Source organism: Microchirus variegatus (assembly GCF_963457635.1).
Source record: "Microchirus variegatus genome assembly, chromosome: 1".
Taxonomy (NCBI): Eukaryota; Metazoa; Chordata; class Actinopteri; order Pleuronectiformes; family Soleidae; genus Microchirus; species Microchirus variegatus.
In genome coordinates, this window is record NC_139802.1 from 27,400,895 (window position 1) to 27,428,413 (window position 27,519).

The window sequence follows — 27,519 nt, forward strand, 5'->3', positions numbered from 1 at the left end:
AAATCCCCCTTTAATCTTTAGTCTACAGAAACACCTGCATTTTTTTGTTTTTGGTTGAGATAAACACAACAATAATGTGCAAATCTGTAATTGGAGTTAAACCTTGATTGGTTTAAAAATGTTTCAATAATTAAACATATGCAGAGAAAAAAATAAATTATAAGAAGCTAAAAATTAAATACTATTTCTCTTCTTCTCCATGCTATTGATGCTTGAATAACATATGTTTATACTTCATTATGTAACAAGACGGGGGCAGATATGATTTTATTTGAATGGATTTGTGTATTTCTTGTGTACAAAAATTAAATTAAATGACCTGTCTGTATTAATTATTTTTGAAAATAGCTCCAATAATTATTATCATTATTGTTATTATTCTAGATATACACAGCTCTTTCTGAATTGACTTGATTTCATTATAATTTTGTTTTGAAGGTGCGGACAGGAAATGACGTGGTTGGTTCCGTCCTGCTTGTAGCGGCCGCTCCAAGCTCAGATACCAATGATCAGCAGCAGTTGATCGGACACTAGAGAGTGAGTGAGTCCTGGAGGGAAGGAGGAGATGCCTCAGGAAGAGGAAGAGGAGATGTTTCTGCAGGGGAATCCTGAGAGTTACAGATAAGAATAAAAGGTGTCGCAGGGAATGTTTTTCGTGACAGCTTCAAGTTTAGAAAGTGGACGTGTTGTTCAGAGCTGGAGTTAAAAAGCGCAGGATGAGACCAGGAGGAGAGGAACTCGACTCGGACATCACGTTAGTGTTTGCGTGATTGACAGTTTCCCACCATGGAGGAGAAGTTCAACAGACTCATCTTCATCCCCATCGCAGCGGTGCTCTTCTTAATGATCGGCTACCAATATGTGTGTCCTGCAGACAGCAACACCTGCTTCTTCAGCAGCGAGGAGCCGGGGCTTGTCGAGCGGTACTCCGGCTCACGGTTCCACTTAGTTTACACGGATCCGGACGCGGACGAGGACGAGCTCCAGTCCAAGATCACGGCCAGGTTTAACTTCACGGATCGGGATCTGGACCGACACGTCGACTTCAACATCCGCGGAGATGATGTGATGGTGTTCCTGCACATCCAGAAGACCGGCGGCACCACCTTTGGGCGCCACCTGGTGAAGAACATCCAGCTGGAGCAGCCGTGCGACTGCATGCCCGGCCAGAGGAAGTGCACCTGTCACCGGCCAGGGAAAGCCGAGTCGTGGCTCTTCTCCCGGTTCTCCACGGGCTGGAGCTGCGGGCTGCACGCGGACTGGACCGAGCTGACGAGCTGCGTGCCGGTGGTGATGAACAAGAGGGACAAGAAGAGTAAGATCAAGAGGTGAGGAGTGACCTGCAGGACAACTGCAACCCCATACTTCCATGAATGCATTCACTTAGACAAGTCTTTTCAATTCATTTGTTCCCGTTACTTCGTCATTAATGTGCTCACTCATTCACTTATTTACTTCATCCAGGGGCGTTGCCAAATTGCCCGACGCCCCAAACTGAGAGGGGCCCCTGTGAGCCACTGAAAAACACATAACACAAAACACATTTTTTTTTTTATTCAACATGATAAAATGACAAAACATAACAATAATAAGTTAGCACAAATGACAGCAAATCTTCTTATCATTTATTATGTTGCTTATAGGTACAATTCACACTTACATTGAGACTGCAGAGTTTTTTTTTCTTCCCCACAATAATTTTGTAGTGTTAATTATTAAAAATCTAAGTATTCATTTAAATATCAAACAAGGGAAATATGAAACAAAATTTGGCATAGGATGATGATTTCGACAAAGGAAAAAAAAGGAAAAAAGTCACATTGTACCATGCTATTCCAATCCATCAGTGTGTTCATCCTTTCTCTATCTATCTAAACTGTTGTTTTAAAACATTTACTACTATTTACATATATTTGTTGTTCTGCTTATTTGTTGCTCCGTACATTAATCTATTCTTGTTGTGATAAAATTAAGTTTTTATCTAGTTTATTGCTAAATCCCTTTTATAATTTGACTTATTTCCCTAATGATTCCTTTCCTAAGTGGACATTAGCATAATAGAACAATTACATATTTTGTAATGTTTTATTTAACAATTTAATTTACAAATACACGTATTAAAGGTGAGGATAAAGCGGTAGAAGATGTATGGATGAATGTATGTATGTATTAAAGGTCTTGTGAGTGAGAATTAGTGACATCTAATGGTGAGACTGCAGATTGTGGTCTGCTTGTGTCAGTGAATGACAGTGGCCTTCACACACCAGAAAACACCACAAACCTGATAGAAATCCATGCAAAGGGTTGGTAACGCTCTCGCTCAATTTGAAATATAGTTTAACTGAAACAAACCACCACTGCTGCTGATTTTGGATTTGAAACAAAAATAAAACCCAATTGACACACAAAAGCTAATAAGTCCAAGAGACATGTTTCACTGTCCTCAAATTGAAACACACATGTAAAATAAAAAAATGTGTCCGTCCATTCACCTTCTACCGCTTATCTGAAGACATAAGCCCGTTTTCCACCTATGGTACCAGCTCATCTCGCCTCTGCACGGCACGTTTTAGGTTGGTTTACCACTACAAAAATAGCACCTACTAAATGTGGGCGGAGTCATCACTGCACGGCTGCATGAAACCGCCGTGACTTCGAGTGATTAGTGACTTGTAAAGTTGTTGTTTTCAGTGTAACTGAATCATTAGAATAAGTTAATTAAAACTATTTGTTCATTACTTACCGGAGCACAGACTCCCTCTGTCGAGTGAAGTCGAGTCGAGCTGGTGGAAACAATAGTCAATAGTCTCTCTGTGAGATCTGTGTTTTCCTCTGAGCCTCCTCCCGATGGGACGTGTCTAGAACACCTCAACAGGGAGGCGTCCAGGAGGCAGTCGAACCCGAGCCACCTCATCTCTTAATTTGATTGTTTTTGACAAATGGTCCAACCTTAATAAAAACATATAAATAGATAGGATGATAGAGAAACATTAAACAAACAAACAAACAAATCTATTAACACTGATTGTAACTGTTTCTGTGGCTCCACTGGTCATCAATTATATGTTAGGACAATTGCATTAGTGAGTTTGGCAGCTCTTTTGACTTTACTGAATCCTTAGAATCCGTTCATTAAAATGATTCGTTCAAAAAATTTGTTCTCTGAATCGTTCAGCGCTGCCCAGTCCGTCGTTCAGTTCATGCAGTTCATTCGCGCAGTACGCGAGTGTGTGTGGGATTTCTCCGGGTTCTTTGGCTTCCCCCCACAGTACAAAAACATGGGGATTAGGTAAATTAGACACTCTAAATTGTGAGAGTGAATGGTTGTGTGGTCTCTATGTGTGGCCCTGTGATGGACTGGCAAACTGTCCAGCGTGTACCCCAACTATCGCCCTCCGGTGGAGGATGAAACAGTAAATAATGGATGGATTTTGGGGCCCCATGTACCTTTTGCCTCCAAGTACCTGGAAACTCCCCTGACTTTGTCCCAGTCTATTCACTCACTCGCAACTAATTTTTGCTCAATTTCTCATATTCTGATTCACTCATTCATTACTTGGCCACACCCACATTCTCACAAAGCAGATAAAAGAATGCATTTACAAGTGAATGAAGTGAATCAAACATTGATTCATTCACTGTCTCAGTCTAATAATGGAGGTGAAAGTGACCGAGCAAACAAACAGGATAAGCTTGATGAACATGCAGAATAAAAATGAAGCAAAATAACATACGCGGACGAGCAGGTAACTCGACTGTGACTGTGTCACCGATCAGCTTTTTGACAGCAGATGAATGGGTGACATTTGTAGAAATACATGGAGAGAAAAAGAGTGAAACCTTTGCTTTATCCCTTCAGTTTTACTTCATTATGAATCAGATATCTTCAGGTTTTTGAAATGTTGTTTGGACAAAGAGAAACAACCTTGGGCATTTTTCACAGATTTATCACACACTGCGGAATAAATACTTATGAACAGTATGATTACGAGAACACTTATGTGCGTCTGTTCTGAATGGCATGTAAAACAGTGAGTGGAGCTGTTAAAGCTGTGGTGTTAACATGTACACCACATGGCATTTCAGTTTCCTGTAATTACAGAACCAGCGGAGCTGAGCTTAAGGGAGTAAATCACTTAAGAAGGGCAGGGTTCTGTGAGGTGTGCAGCTCGAGTGTTGAAGCCAATTTGCTTTGCAGTTGGCCCAAAGAACAAATCTCCATATGCTACCAAGTGTTAAAGGGGGTTGACGTGGACTGAGTGCCTTCAAGAATCCTTCCAGTCCATTAACAGCTCTCCGTGGCAGCCATCAGACTTAATTTAACGCTCTTAAATAGTTTTGAAAAGGTGCCTCAGAGGCATGTCAGCATGGTGAGTGCATCAACAACACTCTAGTCAACACTTGTCAACTCAGTACAATAGTTAGTGCAAAGAAAGCACTCATTAACACTGCCAAGTTGCTGTCTTCAAGGCTGACGACAGACATGAGCTGTCTTCATTTCCAAACTTGAGACCCAATGTGGGCTATGCATTGCATTTCCTACTATCAGAGAGTCATATTTTCAATCTCAGCGCTAATGAGAGCTGTATGAACTCCTAGAGGTGTTTACTGAGAGAGATTTGTCTGTGGCTTACCACAGCACCAGACATATCTGATATAATATGGTGCTCCACAGAACAATCTTGAAAAGTGCTCACTGATAATGTGATACTTCATTGATCTGTGCAGTGAAACCTTCTTTCTGCCACAGGGAGTTCAGGGTCCTCTCTGCTCCTGAGCAGCTTTTATGGTTTCTGGGTCTTGCTGAAGGACATATATGTTTCTGCTCTCATTATTATTACATCCAAACCCTCATAAAGTGATCATTCTGATTTGTGTGTGGTTATTGGTTGGTTGAATGAGGTACTGGAAAAAAAATCTGTGCCAGGAATCAGCCTTGAACACAGGGGCTCACTCTTTGAGGGGGGGGAACACAAGGACAAACAGATTTTAGCCACTTGACAAAATGAAAAAAATAAAATAAAATCATCCTATTCTTTATTCTAAGATATCCATCCATCCATCTTTTACCAATGTGTCCTCCACATGAGGGTCACGGGGGGAGCTGTGCCAATCTCAGCTGACAAAGGGCGATAGGCGGGTTACACCCTGGACAGTTCACCAATCCATCACCGGGACACATAGAGACAAACAACCATTCACTCTCACTATCACACCTACGGTCAATTTAGAGTGTCTGTGGGAGGAAGCCGGAGAACCTGGAAAAACCCATGTAAACACAGGGAGAACATGCAAACTCTATGCAGAAAGGCCCTTGTTCCGACTGTGGCATGAACCGGACCTTCTTGCTGCAAAAGCAAGACTGCTAATCCTTTGTCTGGATTTTTCATAGTGACATAAACTCACCAAACAAGGCAGCAGTAGATCAGCATCTCTTGTGTCCCTGTGAGCTAAAAACACTGCTTTTCTCGGTGGAGTTTGGTTCAGGAGTGGGAGCAGTTAACAAGCTTTAGGACAGGCTGTTAAGAGGTGGGAGAACATATCGTTAAAATGTCGTAGACTATAGCTGGTGTAAAGTTTATTGGGTTGTGATTGTGTGTCAATTTCTTTACCAAACTTTAGAAATTGTTTCAAAAGAAAAGTGAAAGCTTTTATGTTGAGGGCTCATGTATTTTCTGTGAAGTGTTTATACATACACAGGATACATAGAGTAATAATACATAATACATAGAGAAAACGTATCAAATTGGAGTCAAATGACCGAATGAGTCATTCTACCTGTGAGTCATAACTCGTTCACCAGCAAGAAAATCTGTCACTGTTTTCACTTCCTAAGGAAAAGGCCTCTTTGATTTTCTAAAACCAAAACCAAAAACTTCCCACTACACTTATCGACCAGGAGTTGCATCAAGTACAAGCTGCCGAACAAAGACGTTTATTCTGCTCTCGATGAGTTGCCATAGGGTTTTATGTTGCTTGTTTATCTGAACTGAAAGACTCTTCAGGCAGTGCAGCTCCACCACAAGGGAGCTGTGACACACAGCTATGTTATGCTTAAATGTAATATTTAATGCTTCTATGATGTTCCATTTAAGATCGCCCTGCGTTGATACATTTGTATGGATTTCAGCCTTGACCCCACTGTTCTAAGGAGAGGATATAGGTTATAGAGATATAGAGAGGATTTAGTTCAGGGGCCACATGCTGCACAACTTCATCTCAAATTGGCTGGACCAGTAAAATAATAGCAAAATAAACCTATAAACAACAAGAACTCCCCCCTTACTTTTTTTTTTATTATTACATTCCATGAAGTATGTTTTTACAAAACATTCTATGAACTACCTGAAATGTCTTGTGCAAAGTGCAATTTTTATATTTAATATTATTCCTAAGTTTACCATTTACACATGTGCATTACAACTTACAGATATGGTCACAGTTATCTGAACTGAAAAGTATAGTGTTTCAAAAATTCATCCTGTGGGCTGGATTGAACCTTCTAGTGGGCTGGTTCTGGCCCGCGGGCCTTGCTTTGAACACCCCTGATATAGTGTATAGGGTATTTGCAACACACACAAATACATGCATTTATAATACTTATTGCTTTTTATCTGTACCTGATGTTGGGACATTGTCTTCTAACGTCCAAACCCATTTCACATACTTCATGTAGCATTCACAGGAGTCGATCTTAGGTTCATTGCCAAAGATAATCCAACTTAGTCATTGCATGGTGGTACTGAAGGATGACTTGTCTTCCTACAGTTACATATAGAAAGAGGAGCACTGAGAGTCAGGGATAGAAACACCATGGGAGTGGATGACGCCCCCACACTTGCCTTAAGGCTACATCCTGCAGGATGTAACGTAGTTTGCAGAGACTTATCTCAGCTCTCAAACTGCATAACTGGTTTATTTGTCCCAAACACTATCACAAGTAAAAAAAAGAAATCCTCTGCATTTATCCCATCTACTAGAAACCTTCCTAGAATTAGGAGTGGTTGGGTATGTTGCTCAGGGTTACCCCAGCACCTTTTGTTGACCTGGTGGGGACACCAACAGGCAACCCTCCGGTTACAATTTCCCTTTCCACTTGGCCATGGGCTGCCAACACTTGGCCACAACTTAATTATTATACTTTGCAGGCAAACCTCCAGATAGATACTGCATGGACAATACTTTCTGACCGCACATGCTCCCCACAGCCCAACTTTCTTGTCCGGTTGGTGGCGTGCTCTTTTTGTGGTCAGAAGAGACAATGAAGAAGACAGTAACCACGGAAACTTGCTTGAGGTTATGTTTGCTGGGACCTCAGTGGTCAAAGAAGACAAGGAGACACAAATGATTTCCTGGTGAGGAATCACTGGAAGGTTAGATGGAGTGTGGACCCTTAAAGTATAAAAGGACATGTCAAAAAATGCCGACCTGACTCAGCCCCAAAGAAACTCCAGCAAATAATAGATTAAATCACATGACATTAAACAGGGCATACATTCACCTCCTGCTGGATCTTCCTTTGTTGTATCCACTTATTCACTGACTTAACATAATGTATCATTCTGAATACAGCTGCATTATCTTGCATTTACCCAGCCCTCCTTATGCCTGACACTTTCCCTTCAAACACTGAGTAATATGTGTCCAGTTCGAATATTTTTTGATTGGCACGCCACTGGTCAGTGGTTCCTGCAAGGCTTTTTCGCAGCATGGGGTTACAGCATTCACATCGCAGCAGGCTACAAAATTGCTTTAAGGCCAGCCGTCAAACCTGCTTCAATTGCTGATGCGTGCTGTTCGTCCTTGAATGCCGGCTTCACACTGTGCAGTCAGAGAGTGTAACGTTGTTACTGACCTCATTATTTCAGATTAGAGCAAAAGATGCAGGCCGGCTGAAACATGTTACAGCCTGGGTCCAATTAGAGCAGTCCATTTTGGACACAGCTGAGGTGGTTCTCGCTATTAATTCAACAATTATGCTCTGTTATGAATGATGATAATTGCATAATAGGGTTGTAAATATGGTAAAATATGCAGGAGGGTGATTGTAATTTGATTTACAATTTTGATTCATTAAAAAAACAGTTCTTCTGAGATATTTAGTAGCTGTATCTGTTTCCTCTTGATACAAAACTTTGCAAAACATGCAAATCTAGTTGCGAGTTTTTGACATTAATCTGCCTTTGCAAGTACAGTGACTTACGAGAGAAATATGCAGAGATTTCATTATTAAGAATGTGCGTTCAGGTTGCTTTCTATCTGTAACATCAGGCACCAGCTTTACACGCCAACGTTTTTCAAGCTGCTGACATCTTCATATTGTTATTAAAACTCAACGTGGCAACCATGCTCATTTTCAAAAAAATGTTACCCTTGGTGGCCAGAAATCAAAGGAACTGCCCCCTCTGGATCTGTGATGCCTTAAAATGAGACTGTAAATAACACGCTCTTACTAATTGCAATGAAATGCCTAGTATATGCAGTAAATGTACAACCTTGCTTATTATAAACTCAGGCCATGTTTTAGTCCTTGCTCTGGTGTGTTTGTTAAATGTTAGCAGATTTCTTGCATCATTTTTTATATCACACAAAGTACATGGGATAACAATGGCATAATGAGTTACGTTTTTGGATGATTGAGTAATAGGAACAGATTGAACCACAGGAGCCTGTATCTGTGGATAGATGGTAGCAGATTATATTCAGGTTCAATTTAAAACATGGTTATGTTGTCGGCCAGTCTGTTGTTGTTATGGAAGGCTGATTCACAGAGGTTCTCAAAAGGTTGACCATAAACTAAGACAACAAGGAGAGGATAAGTTGGTGAATTGTAATGCTTTAGGAGACGGTTTGCATTTGACTCTTGCTTTGATTCGTCACTCCTTGTGGGTGGAACGGTGTATGTACAGTACCTGACACCGGGGTTTTATTTTTAGCAAAGAGTGAATGTACGGCTCCTTTGGGAGATCCTGTGCTGCAGCCTTATTTTCTGACATACTGTGGGCTGATAAAACATAGAAAACTCCTCAGGTGGCATTTACTTTTAGATTTGTGTGAATATTTCCTTATCTCTACGCAACTCTGATTTACTGGTAGCTATAAGGCAGTGATACTACATTTTCTGCTGATGAGGCGTAGATGTTCAATGTATTCGTTCAGAACATTGTGTTACAGTTGACACTCAAGGTACAACATGTCTTCACTGGCTTCACCAGCCAGTAAATTACATATCATCTTTTGTGTGATGTGACATATGGTAATTCATGCCTGCTGTAATATTGCATAAAACACATGCATGTTCTACCAAATTGGTTATCAAACCTCATACCAAGTACCACCTGAGGAAATATTGAGATCTTGAGGTAACACAATTATCGTCGTTAGAATACAGTGGTGTAAATAGGCCGAGCAAAGTCAGCTACGGACTTTTCACAGGAGGCAGATTTATTCCCAATAAGATAATTTGCTCTCTCATCATCCTCATCTTCCTTACAAACTTCACACACTGGCTTTTTATAAAGGTTCCACCTGGAGCCCTTTTGGAGGGTTCCACCAAGAACCCTTTTAAAACCCTTTATTCAGGAAAGGGGTTTTAAAGGGTTCTCTGGATCAAAATGGTTTGTACTGGAACCATTAGTGTTACCAAGAACCCTTGAAAAAACATTTCTTCGGGAAAGGGTTTTTCCAGAAGCAAATGGTTCCATGTAGAACCTCAGCCCTTGCAGAAGGACCCGTTTGGAACCCTTATTTCTAGGAGTGTAGGGTAACGGTGGTAGAGTGAGTGAATTGCAAAATACTGTAGTATTAAGCCGTTTTGAGTGGTCATCAATACCAGAAAAGTGCTATATAAATACAGACCGTATACCATTAACATATCCTTGTATATATAGTAGAACAGTATTTATGATAATCCTCCAAGTACTACCAAATGCACATGTACCACAGTTTGAGATCCATGGATTATATTGACCTCTATAAACAAGCTTTATTTTAGCTTTTCGTCAACTTTGCTTTGCAACTTTGCTTTAAAACCTAAAACGCCTGTATGCTGCTTTGTAATCCGACTAAATTCATCTAAATTCTTCCTCTAAATCTGTACTCAGTCAAATCAATAGCCACCACTATACAGATTTTCATATTGTGCATGCAGCCCTAACTCTAACACGTAATGTGCATGACCCAAATAGTGACACACAAGAAAAGAGTAAGGTGGCTTCCTGGATTACTGGTACAGGCATGTGCAGTGAAGGGTATTTAAATCATCTTTAGCCACTTAGCCAACACACGTCTTCACCAGGATCTATCAATTAAGTCTTTTTGTTTCACTTGATGTGCTGGAAAAAGTAAAAATAAAAGGTTTACAGGAAAACAAACATAACAGGAGACAAACTGGACAATTTGGAGGTTGAAAACTGTCACAGAAGCAGGAAATGGGACACAAATAGGAAGTAAAACAAGCACCAAACTTATCACTACACTCTTACGGTGCTTTAACACCAACAGCATTTGGTGCGCACCAAACGCGTTGGTTTGCATCGGTTGATTTGGTGTTGGTGTCTCGGACCCCTTCCGGCGGTCCGAGGCCTGCCTGAAGGGGTGGTCTCGGACCGCTTTATCCGCCCTACTTTGGTACGGTTCCTCTGGTGTGAAAGCAACCAAACCAAATGGGACGAAATGGTCTAGTTTAATGCATTATGGGTATGAGAAACGGGCACACCGTTCTCTGTCCAGCTTCATTCCCCACCTGGCACTTTACGGCTTGCGAGCCAGCCGTATTCACACAAGAAGCCGTGGCGTGCCTGGTGGAAATGCTCACATTGGTTAGAGTGGCAGCGATATGGGGGGTTAGTCCGGTTCCGGTGCCGATGGTCTTCGCGGTCTATTTTGGTTCGTTTAGAACTGCGCATATGTGAAAGCAAACCGTACACGTCTGTTTGCTACATTGTAACATTTTTCTGATTGGTGCGGACCAAAGCAATCGAACTATGGGTGTGAAAGTGCCCTGAAATAAAAGTGCTAAGTAGAATCATATGAGGTTTTTCGGCTTGTCCTCATAGGAGAACTCTTTTTGGCTCCAGGTAGAACCTTTTTATAAAGGTTCCAGCTGTAACCCTTTTGGACGGTTCCACCAAGAACTCTTTTAAAACCCTTTATTCACGAAAGGGGTTTTAAAGGGTTCCCTGGATCAAAATGGTTCTGACTAGAACCATTAGTGTTACCAGGAACCCTTGTAAAACCCTTTTTTCCACAGCCCTAGTAGAAGAACCCTTTTGGAATCCTTATTTATAAGAGTGTTGAACAGGAAATAAGAATTTAAAATTCCAAACAACTGAAAGTACTTTGATCATATAATACAGATGCATGCGGTGCATTTAATTTTAAACCACAGACAGACGTGTGGGGATGAGTGTGAATCTGATAATGAACTGATAATTATTTTGAATACACTGTTCTATCAGCACTGGAGGATTTTGCTCTTTTTATTATTTTTACTCCTTGTCTTAACACTTATGCAGCTGGTGAGATTTTGTTGGAGGGGAAATGATCAAATATCATTTTAATGATATAACAAGGTGGTTAACGCAAACGCACTTTCAGGTTGTGAGGACATTTGAAGTCATTTCTGCTGCCAAAGCACTGCGAGTGAAAAGACTAAAATCCTTGACTTTGACTCTAAATTCAATCAGCAATTCTTCTAATAAAGCTTCATCTTATGAAAAACCAATCTAAATATCACAAATAATGATAAATTATGACATGGTGCCAAAGACAAAAATGGAAAATCAGATTTTCTTGTGTGTGATCTTAATGAGGAACATACTTAATAATACGAGAAGCAGTTTGATAACTGAGCTCAGCCGGTTCCATTGCAGTTCTAGAAAATCGAAGAGCATATTTGTCACCTTTTGGAGAATTGGTTCAGAAAGGTCTCAGAAATGAATGTATTTAAACAGTGTTGTTCCTGTTAAATCATTGCTCTCCCCTCATGACAGTGAGTCATCGGCTCGTATTCTTGCGAGAAATGTGAGATTTTCAGAGCATCTTGGTAATCTCCACAGTCCTTAGAGGGATTAGGGGCAGTGGAAGACAGGTTTCATTATACAACAGTGGAGGAAGGGTGCGATTAATCCAAGAGGTCCAGATTTAAACCAAAACCTGTCGACTGTAGTGAAGAGTCAAGTTTTTTACCCCACGCAAAACCTCATGTGTCAGTTTGTGGTAAAACAGGAGTAGGACTGTGTTAGACAGATCATTATGTGCTTTCCATCAAAGTGCCTTGTGGGTTCTATTTTATTTTTAGGAAGTGTAATTGTATGAGAACTAGAAAAACGGAAAAATCTAATTCAACTCCAGGTTGTTATTGACAAAGAATATATTATTATATTCTAAAGTCAGATTGAAAAATAAAATCTTATTTCCTGTGATTCTATATAATTATAGGAAAGATGAAAGCACAGAGGTTTCAAAGAAAACACACATCACAGTTTGAAGTAGCCTTCACATTATTGCTAAATTGTGGATTGCTTTTAAAAAAAATGCCTCAGCGTTTTGTGCAGGTCGTATGGGTTAATTTGACCTTTGCAGAGCACAGTCTCGTATTTATCCTTTCCATATCTACACGGACCTAGAGGACCAAACGCCGACACTTCACAAAGCTGCGAAGATTAAGATGTCAAGCAAAGGTTAAGGCTAAGATGCTAAAGCTACTAAAGCTGCACATGCCAGGTTGTGGCGTGTGCAGCATGGATCTCCCTTCACACTCGCACTTTGCCGTGGGGGTGTTTGAAAAACAAATTAAGTCCAGGAACTCAGCTACTTGAAGTACAGCCAAAATCATTATAAATAGAAATGTAAGATTCCCTTCTGCAGGGGAAGATTTTGCATTCAAAAATGATACCTCACTTTGTTTGAACCCCTGTGTACTCTCTGCATAATTGCATTTTTAAATATATGTCTACTGCAGCTACTCACACATAGTCTGTCGCCTAGTTTTCAGGAAAATCGCATCTTCACACCTTTTGCTTGCCTGGACACTCCGTCTTCCTGGATGCATTCTCGGTTCCCTTGTCTCCTCACCAGGCTCCCTAGGGCTTTTCCTTTATTCACCCAAAATAGCATCTCATATATGTGACCAGTGAAGTTCACTGTGCGGCACTGGACTCCTCGCCTCTCATTTCTCTGCTCACTTTGTACATGATGCACATGATTTATTGTCCGTGTTTCCTGCTGATATAAAAGCAGGTTATGATTTGGGTGGAGGAGGCCTATTGGACAGATCTGAAACAGAATGGAGTGTGTGTGTATGTGTGTGTGTGTGTGTGTGTGTGTGTGTGTGTGTGTGTGTGTGTGTGTGTGTGTGTGTGTGTGTGTGTGTGCGTGTGTGTGTGTGTGTGTGTGTGTGTGTGCTTGCTTGTTGAATAAGGAAACCCACTGTGTGCAGATGGAGACTGGGATCATTTTGCCTGTAATTGACCTGCAAATATTAAATTAGTATAAGAGGAAGAATTGGGCAAGTGAAAATGGAGCCCACTTGACTTCAGATTGATGTGATGAGACTTCACTCACTTTGTGTTTAGCACAGAGCTGCCAATGACGGTGGATCTCAACTCTCTATTTTAAGTTAAGTTTAAATTCCTCTTCCTAATTTGTGGCCTTCTGTCGTGTTTTATAACTCTCTGACTCCCCCACTGTGAGCCATTGACCCAAAGTGAAGCTTGTTTAAGCTGAAAATCTCCATGTGTCTGAAGTATGTAAGTATGTGAGGAAGAAGAGGATGACGAGTGGCTGACTTTGCTCGGCCCATTTACACTACTGTATTTTAACATTGGCGATATAGGCGTTAATGTGAGAGCTCAACATATTCTCAGGTACTTGGTTTAAAACTTACATCATTATACCAATATGTCTGAACGCAGCGCTGCAGAAAAATGACTTGTCATGTTAAGTATTTTCTACGACATTAAATAATTACGACTGAATGAGCAAAACTGTCAAACAACCCTACGGCTTTTATCAGCCACAACACAACAATTGTAAAAACTAAACTCAAAACAACTAATTATTCAATTTATTAAAAAAATATACAATACTATTATCATCATTCACCAGAATGAGGAAGAATATTCGATGTGGAGTTGTGCTTTTGATCAATGCACGTCTGATTTTCACTCAGAGCTCAGTTTTCGACAAAAACTCATTTTATTTTATTGCTGTTTCTATTCTTGTACTATAATGTTCTTATTTCATTACTTGTTCTATTCCTCTTTGTGTCTGTCACTTGTCTCCCTCTGACCCCTTTCTCTGCTATAACAAATCATTTCCCCAGTGTGTGATCAATAAAGTCTAATCTAATCTTCAGTTTTAACATTTTTATTTAAACAACAACAAAGAAAATTAGATTTTTTGGGAGAAGAAATTAATCTGTTGAAAAGAGCAGGAGCACAGAGACTGAGGTGATTGTCAGAAGAGTTTTCTTCACTTATTGGATGGTGATTCCCTCTTGGAGGCAGTGGTTAACAGATCCCTTGTGGGCACAAAAAACACCTTTGAAATGGATTTGCTCCAACTGTGGCAGTTATCAACACCCTGACTTCAGTGTGAAATCAATGTGCAATTCTGTGCTTGTTTTCAACGGTTGCTTCATGGCTGATAGAAAAGTCCTGAAGTGCAGTGAATCTTCATTCAGAATGTTTCCATGCACACTTAGGTTGAGTGTCTCGAGTCCACAAGTGTGAAATGAGTCTCCTCATCAGCTCAACAAATGTACCGGCCTGAATTTTGCCATGTGTTTGTTGCTGTTGTTGTATTCTCTATAACTTCTGTGTATTATGGTGAATTCCAATTCCTTGCTTAACCCTCAATCTCAAAAATGTGCGCTCCCTCTAGTGCAAATGCTGTCCCGATTCTCAGAAAAATTAAGTTGAGGGGCAAGTTTAAGGGCTGTATCGCCCTCAATATTGAGATTTTCCGAGACCACCCTTGGGAGCAAGGGCTACCCAGAATGCATTGCGTGTTTTCACATAAGAAAGATGGCGCCGAAAGCAGCGAAACGAGTACACTACAAATAAAGTATTTTCTTTGTTAATAGAGATATAAAAATGATGAAAACCATTGTATTATCTTAGTTTAGGCCCATATTATGGATTACTGACGTCATTGTTGCGTAACATTTATTTTTATTTTACGATCTTTTGTCAATAGCCGGCCGGTGCGGACAAGCGATCGTTTGCTATGGTTTACTTTTCAATAAGCCGTGGTGTGTGGTAACTGTCAGCTGAATATGTCTGTGGTTGTGGTATTTGTATGAGTATCATCTTATAAATAACTGACAACCTAATAACTTGACTGAAATAAAATAATAAAATAAATAATCCTGACGTAAATGTGTTCTTCTTCTTCTTTTTTGGAGTTGACAGACTGGACGCAGCTTCCGCATTATTCTGCCCCCTACAGTCTGAAGACATATCTGCATTTAAGGGGTGTCCCATTTCTAAGGGACAAAATAACCCTCAACACTTGGTTTTGAGGCCAGTTAAGATTAAGGGTTGAGCTTGAGGGTTAAGATTGAGGGTTAAGATAGGAATTGGAATTGGCCCTTAGAATGAGATTGGCACAGATTACCCTGGCCAGATTGTGTCTGACTCTGGTCCAACAGAAAATATGCATGCAGTAGCAACTCATCACATCACACATCACATTATCTGTGTGTAAGTTAAGAAAATGTATTAATTTACTAATTTAATTTATTTTCTAATCACATGTAAATACACCGTCTGATATTCCATTCAGAGCAGTGCCATTTTTCATAACGCTGGATAAATGAGATTGTTGTCGATTGAGGAGCTTTTTTTTTTTTTGTGTGGCCTGCTTCAGCGGCACAAATAGTTTCCATCGGGCTTTTTATCATGAGACTGACAATGTCCTTGATGCTAGTGAATGAATTAACAAGGCAGATATTGATCTTCAGCTGCGAGTTTCCTCTGTAGCTTTTTGATGGTGATTTAGAGAGTGTGAGAGAGAGACAATCAGGAAAAGAGTTGGAAAGAGCCTGATCAATAGTGTTTGCAGGTTTGCTGTGTGGAAAAAAAAAAGGCAACAGGAGGGAGGAGAAGGGCATGAGAGAGGCATCACATTGATCAGTAGCAAAGTGGGACAAGCTGATTTAACTCTACCTTCGAGAACGACCTTCCATGATCTCACACACACACTTTGCATGGTTGTGTGTTGACAGCGATGGTGCTATTATATGACGGTCACCTTAGAGCCTGCATATTTGCTCAAATCTGCCAGAGAACATGAGATTTGGATGGATCGATCAGCTATATGAGAACCCACTTTGTCCTTGATGAACCCGGAAGATTTGAAAGACGTCGAGCTCACGAATCTGCTGCTCAGTCGTGGAATAATTGTGCGAATGTTGTTTTTCCAACTTCCTGTCTCCCATCAGAACAAGGCAATTTCATTAAAAGTTGACATTTCTTGATGTTATTGGGGAAAAAAATGTTCACACATCTAACTTTCTGTGATGCAAGTGCCTTGGAAGGTAGAAACGTATAATAATGGACACGGAATAAATCTTTCACACAGTATCAGAACCGATTCATTCAGCAATTTTGGTCCTTCAGAGTATTTGTCAATAGTTCCTCCACACATTTCCAAAAACTTCAGTGCTGGTCTTAAAGCTCCCATAGAGTGGTCCTATCACACATATATGTGAGTTATCGAGGTCTACTTACATACATTAACTTGTTTTTATGGTCAAAACCTCCTAGTTGCTGGAAACGAGTTGACAGAAATCTCTCTTCAGGTAAGAGGATCTCCACTTAAAAGTAAGAGGCACAGAAACATTGAGAATATTGAGTTATTATATTGCGATGCTGAGCAAGAGCAGTGTGCAGGATATGTTGTTCCTTAAAATGTTATTTGGATAAATTAACATCTGGCATGAGAAACACTGAGAACTACAACCTACACATTGGAATGCTGCACTCACATGCTAACAATGGAGGCATCAACTGAAATGCTGCTGCTTCTTCACTTTGAACGTCACCTTCACGAACTGCATTGTGGAATTGTTGCTTTGCTCGTTTGTCTCCAGGTGGCAACGCAAGCGCTGGCAAATGAAATCACATTATGCAAATTCCAAACCAGAGGCTATTTAATGAAAGCACATTTAAGTTGTTAAGCTCAAACACTACAGCGAGATACAAGAAACAAAGTAAACTGCACTTCCACATACATTCCATACATTTAATGCTTTAGATTGTAACTTTTAATGAAGTGATGTTGGTTGTATCAAAATTCCAGTGTGGAACCTCCATTGCCCCTTGTGGACATCAACGTTGTAATGTAATGTAATTTTTTTTGTTCATTAACTGAAACTAAAATAAAAACTTCAGTTAAGAAAATGATAACTAACTGAAACTGAATTACGTATTTGTAAAACTAACTAAAACTAAAATTGAAGTGAAAATGTGCTTAGTAAATTCATTATATCGCTTATAACGCCATGTTCCACCAAAACAAGTGTACCTGAACCATGAGCACTGTTACACAAAGGAGTTTGCCTTAATCCTGGTTTGGGGCCAATTCCAATTCCTATCTTAACCCTCAATCTTAACCCTCAATCTTAACCCTCAAGCTCAACCCTTAAAGTGATAGTTCGGAATTTTGGACATAAGACCTATTTTCGTCTGGAGACGTTTTCAAGAAATTTCATTCAGTTCTTCTAGTTGCGGAGTTCACTGATGCTATGGCTAGCGCAAGTCAATGATACAAGTTAGCATGGCATTAAAAACACTCATACCGACTCCACAGTGCACCCGAGGCAAATCGATTGTAACGGCAGACTATCAATGTACATATCTGTGTTGATAGAATGTTTGAAATAAAACCAACCTTGCAATTTGAAGTATTTATGTCTTAGCAGCAGCAGCGCTACATACTTCCGGCAGCGGCGGACTGATTTCGCTGCCGGAAGTATAGTGCTGAGAAAGTAGTCCCTCAAAAATTCATGCGATGTTAGTTTTGTTTCAAATATTATTCTATCAACACAGATATGTACATCGATAGTCTGCCGTTACAATCGATTTGCCTCGGGTGCACTGTGGAGTCGGTATGAGTGTTTTTAATGCTATGCTAACTTGTATCATTGACTTGCGCTAGCCATAGCATCAGCGAACTCGGCAACTAGAAGAACTGAATGAAATTTCTTGAAAACGTCTCCAGACGTCTCCATCACACCGGCTAAGTTGGAAAATAGGTCTTATGTTCAAAATTCCGAACTATCCCTTTAATCTTAACTGGCCCTCAAAACCAAGTGTTGAGGGTTATTTTGTCACTTAGAAATGGGACACATTTGCAGATACGTCTTCAGACTGTTGGGGGCAGAATAACGCGAAAACTGCGTCCAGTCTGTCAACTCCAAAAAAGAAAACGAAGAACACATTTACGTCACAATTATTTATTACGATCCGTTTGTCAGTCAAGTTATTAGGTTGTCAGTTAGTTATAAGATGATACTCATACAAATACCACAACCACGGACATATTCAGCTGACAGTTACCACACACCACGGCTTATTGAAGGGTAAACGATAGCAAACGATCGCTTGTGCGCACCGGCCGGCTATTGACAAAAGATCGTAAAATTAAAATAAATGTTACGCAACAATGACGTCAGTAATCCATAATATGGGCCTAAACTAAGATAATACAATGGTTTTCATCATTTTTATATCTCTATTAACAAAGAAAATACTTAATTTGTAGCGTACTTGTTTCGCTGCTTTCGGCGCCATCTTTGTTATGTGAAAACACGCAATGCATTCTGGGTAGCCCTTGCTCCAAAGGGTGGTCTCGGAAAATCTCAATATTGAGGGCGATACAGCCCTTAAACTTGCCCCTCAACTTAATTTTTCTGAGAATCGGGACAGCACTTGCACTAGAGGGAGCGCACAGGAATTGGAATTCCCCCGTAGGCTACGTTTACATGATGACGGTTTGAACAGAAGACACAAAAGTGGCGTTTTCGGGAGGAAATCTGCGTGCATGCGGTGATGCAAAATTGTGTGGAATTCTATTGGGTATGCATTACAGGTGGCTAGGTGGTGCTGTGATACACTATCACACAACACTGCTATGTCTGAGTGCATGCGTAGAATCTTCCTTCTTCTCTTATCTGCAGCGCAAAAACCAAAACATGGCTACTGCTGGTAATAAGAAAGTTTATTCGAGCAGTTTGATGGTCCGATGCATGGAAATAATCCAACATTTTTTAAAATGTCCCTACACTGGCACATTCATGTGACATAAACACGTACGCGACATGAGCAGATCTGAGCACAGTTTCCACTCTGGAGGGTGGTTTCAGATTTTCGCGTTTTTAAGCCCCAAAAACGCAGTCACCGTCTAAACGAAAGGCACTTCCGTTAAAATATTTGAATTGTTTTTACCCGCAAGCGTCCTCGTGTAAACGGGGCCTTAATGCAAGCTGAAGGGTTTAAAGTGTTCTCCTCCTATAGTTGCATGGTGATGGGTGCAGCCATCACTCCCCTGTCACACAGCACTAAGGAGATCAGTCACATAGAAAAAAAAAAAACCTCACCAATTCATCCAGTGAGTAATTACAGTTGACCTTCATCATCTGACCCTGCCTCTGTCCCTGACATGAGCAAGAGGAGCACTTTGACATTTGCTGCCTTTCGTCAATGAAAGAGCCTGACGCAGTGAGGTGGGGTTGCATGGACGCTTATTGATCTGCCTGTCTCGTGTGTAGCTGCACAGATAGATGATAGGCACAAGAGGAGGAAAAGGGAGAGCTGTTTTCCAGGAAGTACAACAAAGGCCGCTTTTGCGAGCCACTTGTGTGTGACCATCAATCTTGTGCTGTCTGTAAAAACCCGGCAAAGATGGCAGGGTAATTCACTTAGCTTCCACTGTGGATGGCCATTATCTCTGGGTGGTGTGCCTCTCTGCCATGATATCATCATGCCACTCACTTAAGCATACATCACAGCTGATTGATATCTGCCGTCTGGCAATAATTGCTCAATTGTGGACCTTTTAAGGCTGTTTGCCCGTGCTCGCTTTCCTCACTAACATGACTTCTACCTCAATTAATCAAATTTCTCAGTTTAGCCGTGAACCCAAAGCAGTTGGGCAAATGCTCTCAGTGTAAAAGCTCCCATTTAACAGGATTTATGCTTTTAACAGTGTATAGATTTTAGAGAGGGGGGGTTGGAACAACACAGGAGAAAACATAAAATCATACAATTTTATTTTGTTGTCCCTCTGATAAAATATAACAGTTAAATAATAAACAAATTGCTTAACTTAAATATTTGTTGAATGACTTAATGTGTCTACATTGCAGCATTCTATTATATTTAATATTAAACAAAACTGCATACATTCATGTGAATATATTATGCTTTTTTTGTTTTCTGACACCAGGTTAGATTGAGTGTTTAACTCATGGAGTTCACTGCAGGGAAACACAAAGTAGCATGTTAGTGTCACAAGATTGGATATGTGTTGCCCAGCAACAAAACTGCAAAATTACTCTTGAATTATTTTTCTTCACAACAAAAGGTGGAACATTCAACAAATCCACTTGCTCTGTGTGTCTTTGAGTTGAAGACAAGAAATCTTTGTTGGGTTTCTGAAACCGTCCATTACAGCTTTTCATTTTCTTTGTACTTCCCCCAAGTGCTTTTCCTTGAGCTAAAAAAAGAATCAAAATGAGAAATGTGCAAACAGTGGCCAGGTACTGTTAAGTATATTTTTGATGTAAAAGAATAGTTTAGTCAGTGAAAAAGGTTAAGTGGGTAAGCATGCTTGAACAAAGCAGACAGGAACAAGAGGACACACTTTTAAGAATTGAAATTCACGAAAGATTTGATTCCCACCTGATTTACATTTTATTGCTGAAGAAAGTTGATCTGTGGTTTCTTCCTCATTCCAGAAAGCGCAGAGTCATTGAACTATGGGGGCCTCAAGCTAAAGGGACATTGAACTTTTGAACCTTTCGGGCTGTGCCATTAAAGCGGACCTAGACCGGAAGTTCTAATTAATGCTGTTTTTAGTGTGTATCTGCGCCATTACCTCGTTTACGAAGCCCTAAAATTTCGAAACAAACAGTTCAGCCACTGCTGAGAACGCTGTGTTGTGTTGTAATCTCGGTGCTCAGCGAGATCTCCCTTCTGGTTACGTAAACAGCGGTTCTCCTGAACAGCAGATCCTCCTGCTCCGGGCACTTGTCCGGGTACATCCGGTTGCGTACATTGAACCACAGAAGAAGAATAACGTCCGTTGTGGAGGTGTTTCACGCATGGATGTATAATATGAACTGGATAGAGCACCGCCCCTTCGCTTCCGTTCGTTCCTATGAAGCTGCTCACCCAGCGCATATGCCCAAAAAGTTTTTGACTTCCGTGTTTATTTCCGGGTTATGGGGCCCATAGAGCATGCGCAGTAGTGTCCCTACCATAATTCCTCTTGGCTATGTGAACGAGCTGTCCGCGTTATCGACTATAGCTCGGCGCGTACATGAACAGCGAAAGGCATGATGGGAGTATGCTAATGACGTGCACTAGCGGATTTCATGAATACCGCCGTCACGTTAACTTCGGCTTTAAACCATGGATTTATAAATAAATCACAACCAACAATAGTGAAGTGAATATAGTAAGCTGAAAAGTACAATAACGGAGTTAAAGATTAAAACGATCAATAAAAATGGTTTATATGGGTTAGGACCGTGAATATTACTTTATATGTGTTACAGGAATCGTGTTGTTTTTGTCTGATTTCCCTTATATAATTGTATAATTATTATTACGAACAATAAAATAAATTCCGAGTTTCAAAGTTGAGATCTCGAGTTTCCAAAAGATTTTGGACATTTTTTGTCTTTTTTATTTCTTTTTAAATCTCGACTTTCAAAGTCGAAAGTGGAATTTTTTTTCATAATTTTTTAGAAACTCGAGATTTCAAAAAAATGACAAAACCAAAACAAATGTAGGAATTTTTTTTTTCTCGTGTCACTTCAGGGGCTCCATACTGAACCAAGACCCCAGGCTAAAAGATAAAATAGATTCTATAAATGAAAAATATTGATTCAGTATTGATCAAAATCTGAGATTCCATTTTTTTACCACATCACCCAGCCCTTCTTTCCAAACCAAATTAATTTCCTCACAAAATGTCATGTAAACTGTTGTTCACCACACAGTTACAGGTAGCTCATGAAAGGAAAAGCAGCAGACATGTAGAGAGAAAGGGATGGCACCATGTATGAAAAAATTGGCTTTCACGTATCAAGGGTTAAAAGAGAAGCTTCTGGAGCTGCACTGCGGTAAAATGTCCTTGAATTCAAATTCTTTTAGCTGTTGACTGAACGCACACAGAGAGTTAACCGTGGCCGCAGGAGTGAAAGAAACAAAATGTTCTGCTTTTTATGTGGGCTTTATATTTAGTTTTCTCTGTGACACTGTAGGTCATGGTGATCTCTGCTCACAAGATGAAACTTTTCAATTTCCTTTTTATCGATGTTGTTTTCCTATTGAAGAAAGACATATTTCGAAAATGGCTAAAATTCTGCCACCGCCGACTCCTTCAGTCACCTCGCCATGATTCCGGTCATCACTGAACTCAATCGAGAGAGGAGCGGAGGACTGTGTTTGTTAGCTGAAAGGGTTTCTGTGTGGCAGCAATTTGTGGCAGATCAGAGCGATCCAGACACATGAAATGTGCTGGAGATGAAAAAAAACAAATAAACGTATTATCAGACGAAGGCAGGAGCAAATTGGTGTGACAAAAACAAAAATGATTTCACATCTGCAGGATATTAAATGCTGTACAAGCTTGTTTGCATTGCTTTCTCTGTCATTACACTCTAACTCCCACAGATGCACTCAATGATGTTTTTCATTTCAACACTAATCACACTCTCATTGCTCTCAATCAACGCCCAGCGCTGTGCCTTTTCCCCCCCGAAATCAAACTTCTGTAACTGCAGCAGGATATGAGACATATAATGTATAGTTTCATCCTTTTCCACTGTGCTCTTCCCAAACTAACTTCATTACCTGCGCATACACATTCACACACATTCACATACATTCTATCTAAAAAAATGGGACACACTTTTTAATGATGAAAAAACACCTATGAATGGAAAAATCTTCAGAAGATACTGTGTATGTTTGATAAATGCATCAGAACTTCATGTAAGCACTTAAAAATATTAAAAAAAAAATTGTTCCTCTGCTTTCTGTTTCCACATAAAACCATGCTGTTTTCTGTGAAGATGTACTTAGAATGTGTATATGTTGTACGTGGACTGTAGATATCATTTGACCCAGAGGAACTTATTGATACAATTTTATGTACAATGTGTACATATGTAAGAATGTGGCCAAAAACGGTTACTACACTCAAATTCTAAATACAGAGGTCTTTTAGGTTTTGTTTTCTGACGTAACTGGCAACCCGCGGTTGCTTGGTAGCTGAGACTCTACTGACTGCAATGATTTGTAGACGGCAGTAGGTGGCGCCACATGCTAAAACATGATTTCAAAACATAAACATGATTTGCAGTCTGCAAAAGATTTTTTTTAATGTGAATATTTTGGCTGTACTGTTGTTGTTGGTGAGTTCATGTTTGTTATATGAATGTTATTCCTGAGGATCTGTGACATATTAGGAGGAATTTATGGCCAGAAAAAAAAAAGTCTCTGGGAATGACATATATATAATGATGTTATTGGCTCTGATTGGAATAAGATCTTTCTCGAATTAAAAACAAAACAAGGACCAAAGCTTAGGTGTTTACAGACATAAACAGCTGAAAATGATCCAAGATGGTGTCGGCTGTGCTCTCATATGAACTTCCTTGGAAATGATCTGGAGATTTGACAAAGCAGCTGTTCTGGAGAAATTCCAGAGGGACTTTGGTGAACATTTACCTTCTCACGTAGCAGCCGATGTCTCGCAAAAGGCCAAACGGGGGAGAAAAATAAGAATTGCGGCAAAGAATAGCTTTTGACCTTGGAAAATGCACTAATGTGAAATGAGAAGATAAAGCTTCAGTCAGCTGACGGTGAGCTTTGGCATGAAGAAATACCGTATCACTGCAGCTGAACAGTGAGCAGATGAGTTTTTGTAGAATCAGGATTCCTGGACTGAAAGATTTGACTGGTGCTATGTTTGACACATTTCCTATGTGTGTTGTTTTGATCTTCCTATACCAGTATAAATAAAGGTTTAGTGTGTAAGAATAAGTAACATCTCATGGCGAGACTGCAGATTGTAGCAAACGGCCTTCGCATTAAAAAACTTCACCCCATTCATGCAACAAGCCTCTGTCGGCCTCTGTTGGTCATATTGGCAAGTACAACTGCGTAAGCACAAACAGACACACAGAGCCAGTAAAAACAATACATCACTCCCACTATGTGGGGTGCAGTAAAAATGTTTTATTGTGATTACATATTTGTGCAGTGAATAATGAAAATCTTAGACAAAATAACTGAACTAATCTTTTTATTTTGTCTCCGCAGGAATTTCTACTACATCACGATGCTGCGTGACCCTGTGTCTCGTTACCTCAGTGAGTGGAAGCACGTGCAGCGTGGGGCCACTTGGAAAACAGCCCTCCACATGTGCGACGGCCGCCCACCCACTCAGGACGAGCTGCCCGCCTGTTACAATGGCGAGGACTGGACGGGCGTGCCCCTGGCAGACTTCATGAACTGTCCCTCCAACCTCGCCAACAACCGGCAGGTCCGCATGCTGGCCGACCTCAGCCTGGTAGGCTGCTACAACATGTCCTCAATGAGCGAACTGGATCGAGGCCACATGCTGCTTGCCAGCGCCAAGGCCAACCTGCGCAACATGGCTTTCTATGGCCTGACAGAGTTCCAGCGCAAGACACAGTACCTGTTCGAGCGGACGTTCGGCCTGCGCTTCATCCGCGCCTTTACGCAGATCAACAGCACGCGTGCGGCCAGTGTGGGAATCAGCGAGAAGGTGCGGTGGCGTATAGAGGGGCTAAACGCCCTCGACATGGAGCTGTACGAGTACGCCAAGGAGCTCTTCCTGCGGCGCTACCAATACAACCGGCAGAAGCAGCACCAGGAGGAGCGGCTGAGGAGGAGGCAGGAGAGGCAGCACAGGCAGCAGCTGCACAGGACCTATCTGTCTGAGCTGTGGAGACTTGGAGGAGGAGGGAAGGAGGAAGAGGAGGAGGAGGAGAAGGTGCTGGAGAATGTAGCCACTACAGAGGACTACAGCAGCCAGGTGGTGCGGTGGTGAGAAGAACCTGGACACACTAACTGACTCATTCTGCTTTACTCGCCTCCCTCCATCTCCCCATGTCTCGCCTCTGCTGTGAATCTGCCAAAACCTCCTGCTCTCATAGCCTCTGAATGCTTAGTTTGACTGCCGAACGATGTCTTAATATTTGTGATGGGTGTATTTGTCATGGCAACATAAACATTTTGAATGTGTTCTGTTTCTAATGGTTATTTTGGCTCTGCAGTTGTGAAATGTGTTTATTTATTTATTTATTAGCAAGAGCTTTGAAAGTTCTCAAAGCAGTGGAAATGTTTCTTTAACTTCATTGAAAAAAAATACAACTGGATTTTAGAACATTTTCAAAATGGCAAAAGACTGGAAGGATATCTTCAGTGTCATGTTTGTGATCTAGCAGCCGTGTTGAGCAGTGAAATCTTGTAGTTACTCTGTGGTGTTTGGCTTCATGCGGATATCAAAACACCAACTTGGCAATCTGCAGTATTTCCTCTATGTGACTGATTGAGCTGCAGTGTAAAGACACAGTCAAGGTAATTTCTCGCAGGAAATGTGTTCAATAAAACCATGCAGTATCCAGTGATGTAAATTTGTCTCTGACGGACTCTCTGTTATGCAGGTGTAAAGGCACATTTTCTTGCTTTCTTTTTCTCAGCACGCTCTCACCATAAAGATCCGACATGGTCACATGGTGTGACAGCTTCACTCGACATGCTGATACAAACAGAGGCTTCTTCCTGGAGGCAGAAGGCAGCAGTAGCCCCGATCACAGAGAAACTGCAACATATATAAACGGGATATTGATCACAGGCTCTTCATCCCAAAAGTGATCATTTAAACTTCAACTGACTGTGACTGTGAGTGAAACAGAATTTACCTTTTTTTTACCCCATAAACTGGCAAACATACAGTATGTATAGCTTCACCTAAATTTCCATTTGCACCACAGTTAAGAATATAGCTATTCCAACACATTTCCGCAGACGTCGTGTTTCTGTAATAAGCTCTAACAAAGGGAATGGTGACAGAATCAGCCAGGAGGCAGAAAAGAAAAATCTCATGTCCACAAATGAAAATAGCCTTTGTACACTTAATGTAAATTACCCTGTAGAAACGATGCTTGATTCCACATCACACATTCACCTTAGATGTTGTTGATGATGTAGGTTCATCTTATATGACCGACTTGCTTGTTATTTGACACTGATTTAATATTTGTTTTGAAATGTGATCTGAGCCGTGAAGTGGTAAAGGGCAATATACTGTACAGAAAAACATCTGTTATCGAGGATGAAGCAGTTTGCAGACCATGATAGACAAATAATGTAAAAGCTTTCTTTATCTCAGGAGGATGTCTCTCTGTTGACAGGGAGTCTTTGAGTAAGAAATGGATGTTGATGGTTTTCCTCCGTTCTAAAAGATTGCGTCTTTGTAGTAAAACTTTTTTTTCTTTTTTTTTTTTACTTTGTGGCATTAATGCCACCTTCAGAATTCTGATTCACACCCTTTGGTTCTATCGTTGTCAGAAACTCAGACAGCAGCATGTTGGCTTTCACACTGAGAAATATCTGCCTTGTTAGTTCATGGTGAGGTTGAACGCAGCTGCACAGAGAACTGGGCTAAGTGTTTAGTTACAACCTCGGAGTCTTTTACAGATCACTGGCTGCATGAGATACTGGGCTGTAAAATCATTTGATCACACTGTTTGGGAGATGTTTGCAATCATTTCAAAATTCTCACCCACTTTCCACAGTATTGTGAGCTAAAGAAACACAAAACGTACAAATGTTTTCATTCTAAATTGAGGAAATGTAACACTGCACAACATTGGAGTTGGTTGGAGTACAAATATGAATCTATGAATCATTGGCTTTATATAGAAATGAAGGACACATGAACAAACACAAAGAATAAGGCAAATGTTGCAGAAAGAAAAATTAATTGAATATACCAGGAGTATGTTTGTGTAAGGGTATAACCGCTTTAAAATAAAATGTATTAGCTTTGCAAAGCCTTAGATTAAGCCTTTTATATGCACTTATGGCAAGGGTCATGCTTTACAGAGGCTGACATTTTCTGTCACCCTGTATCTGCAGCGTTATGAACACACAGACCAACCAGAGTCTGCTTTTCAAGGTAAACGTTTCTACGTCAAGGAAAGCATGAATCCTCTCTATGTTACAGTCAATCAGAATGTTTTAACAA

General features: G+C 40.6%; 1 protein-coding gene across 1 annotated transcript; it reads left to right on the forward strand.

Annotated features, from left to right (window-relative positions):
- The first annotated feature begins 553 nt into the window (after positions 1-553).
- LOC310931189 (heparan-sulfate 6-O-sulfotransferase 3-B-like) lies at positions 554-25,787 on the forward strand. Its single transcript, XM_083894299.1, has 2 exons — positions 554-1,328; positions 24,564-25,787. Exons 1-2 carry the CDS (start codon positions 787-789, stop codon positions 25,315-25,317), a joined length of 1,296 nt encoding a protein of 431 aa, XP_083750425.1. The 5' UTR covers positions 554-786; the 3' UTR covers positions 25,318-25,787.
- The last annotated feature ends 1,732 nt before the right edge of the window (positions 25,788-27,519 follow it).

What these genes read in the sequence shown, in the direction of transcription:
- LOC310931189 (XM_083894299.1), top strand. Translation starts at nt 787, where the DNA reads ATGGAGGAGAAGTTCAACAGACTCATCTTCATCCCCATCGCAGCGGTG. An exon ending in AAGAAGAGTAAGATCAAGAG is followed by an intron (nt 1,329 to 24,563) that starts GTGAGGAGTGAC and finishes TTGTCTCCGCAG; the next exon opens with GAATTTCTACTACATCACGA.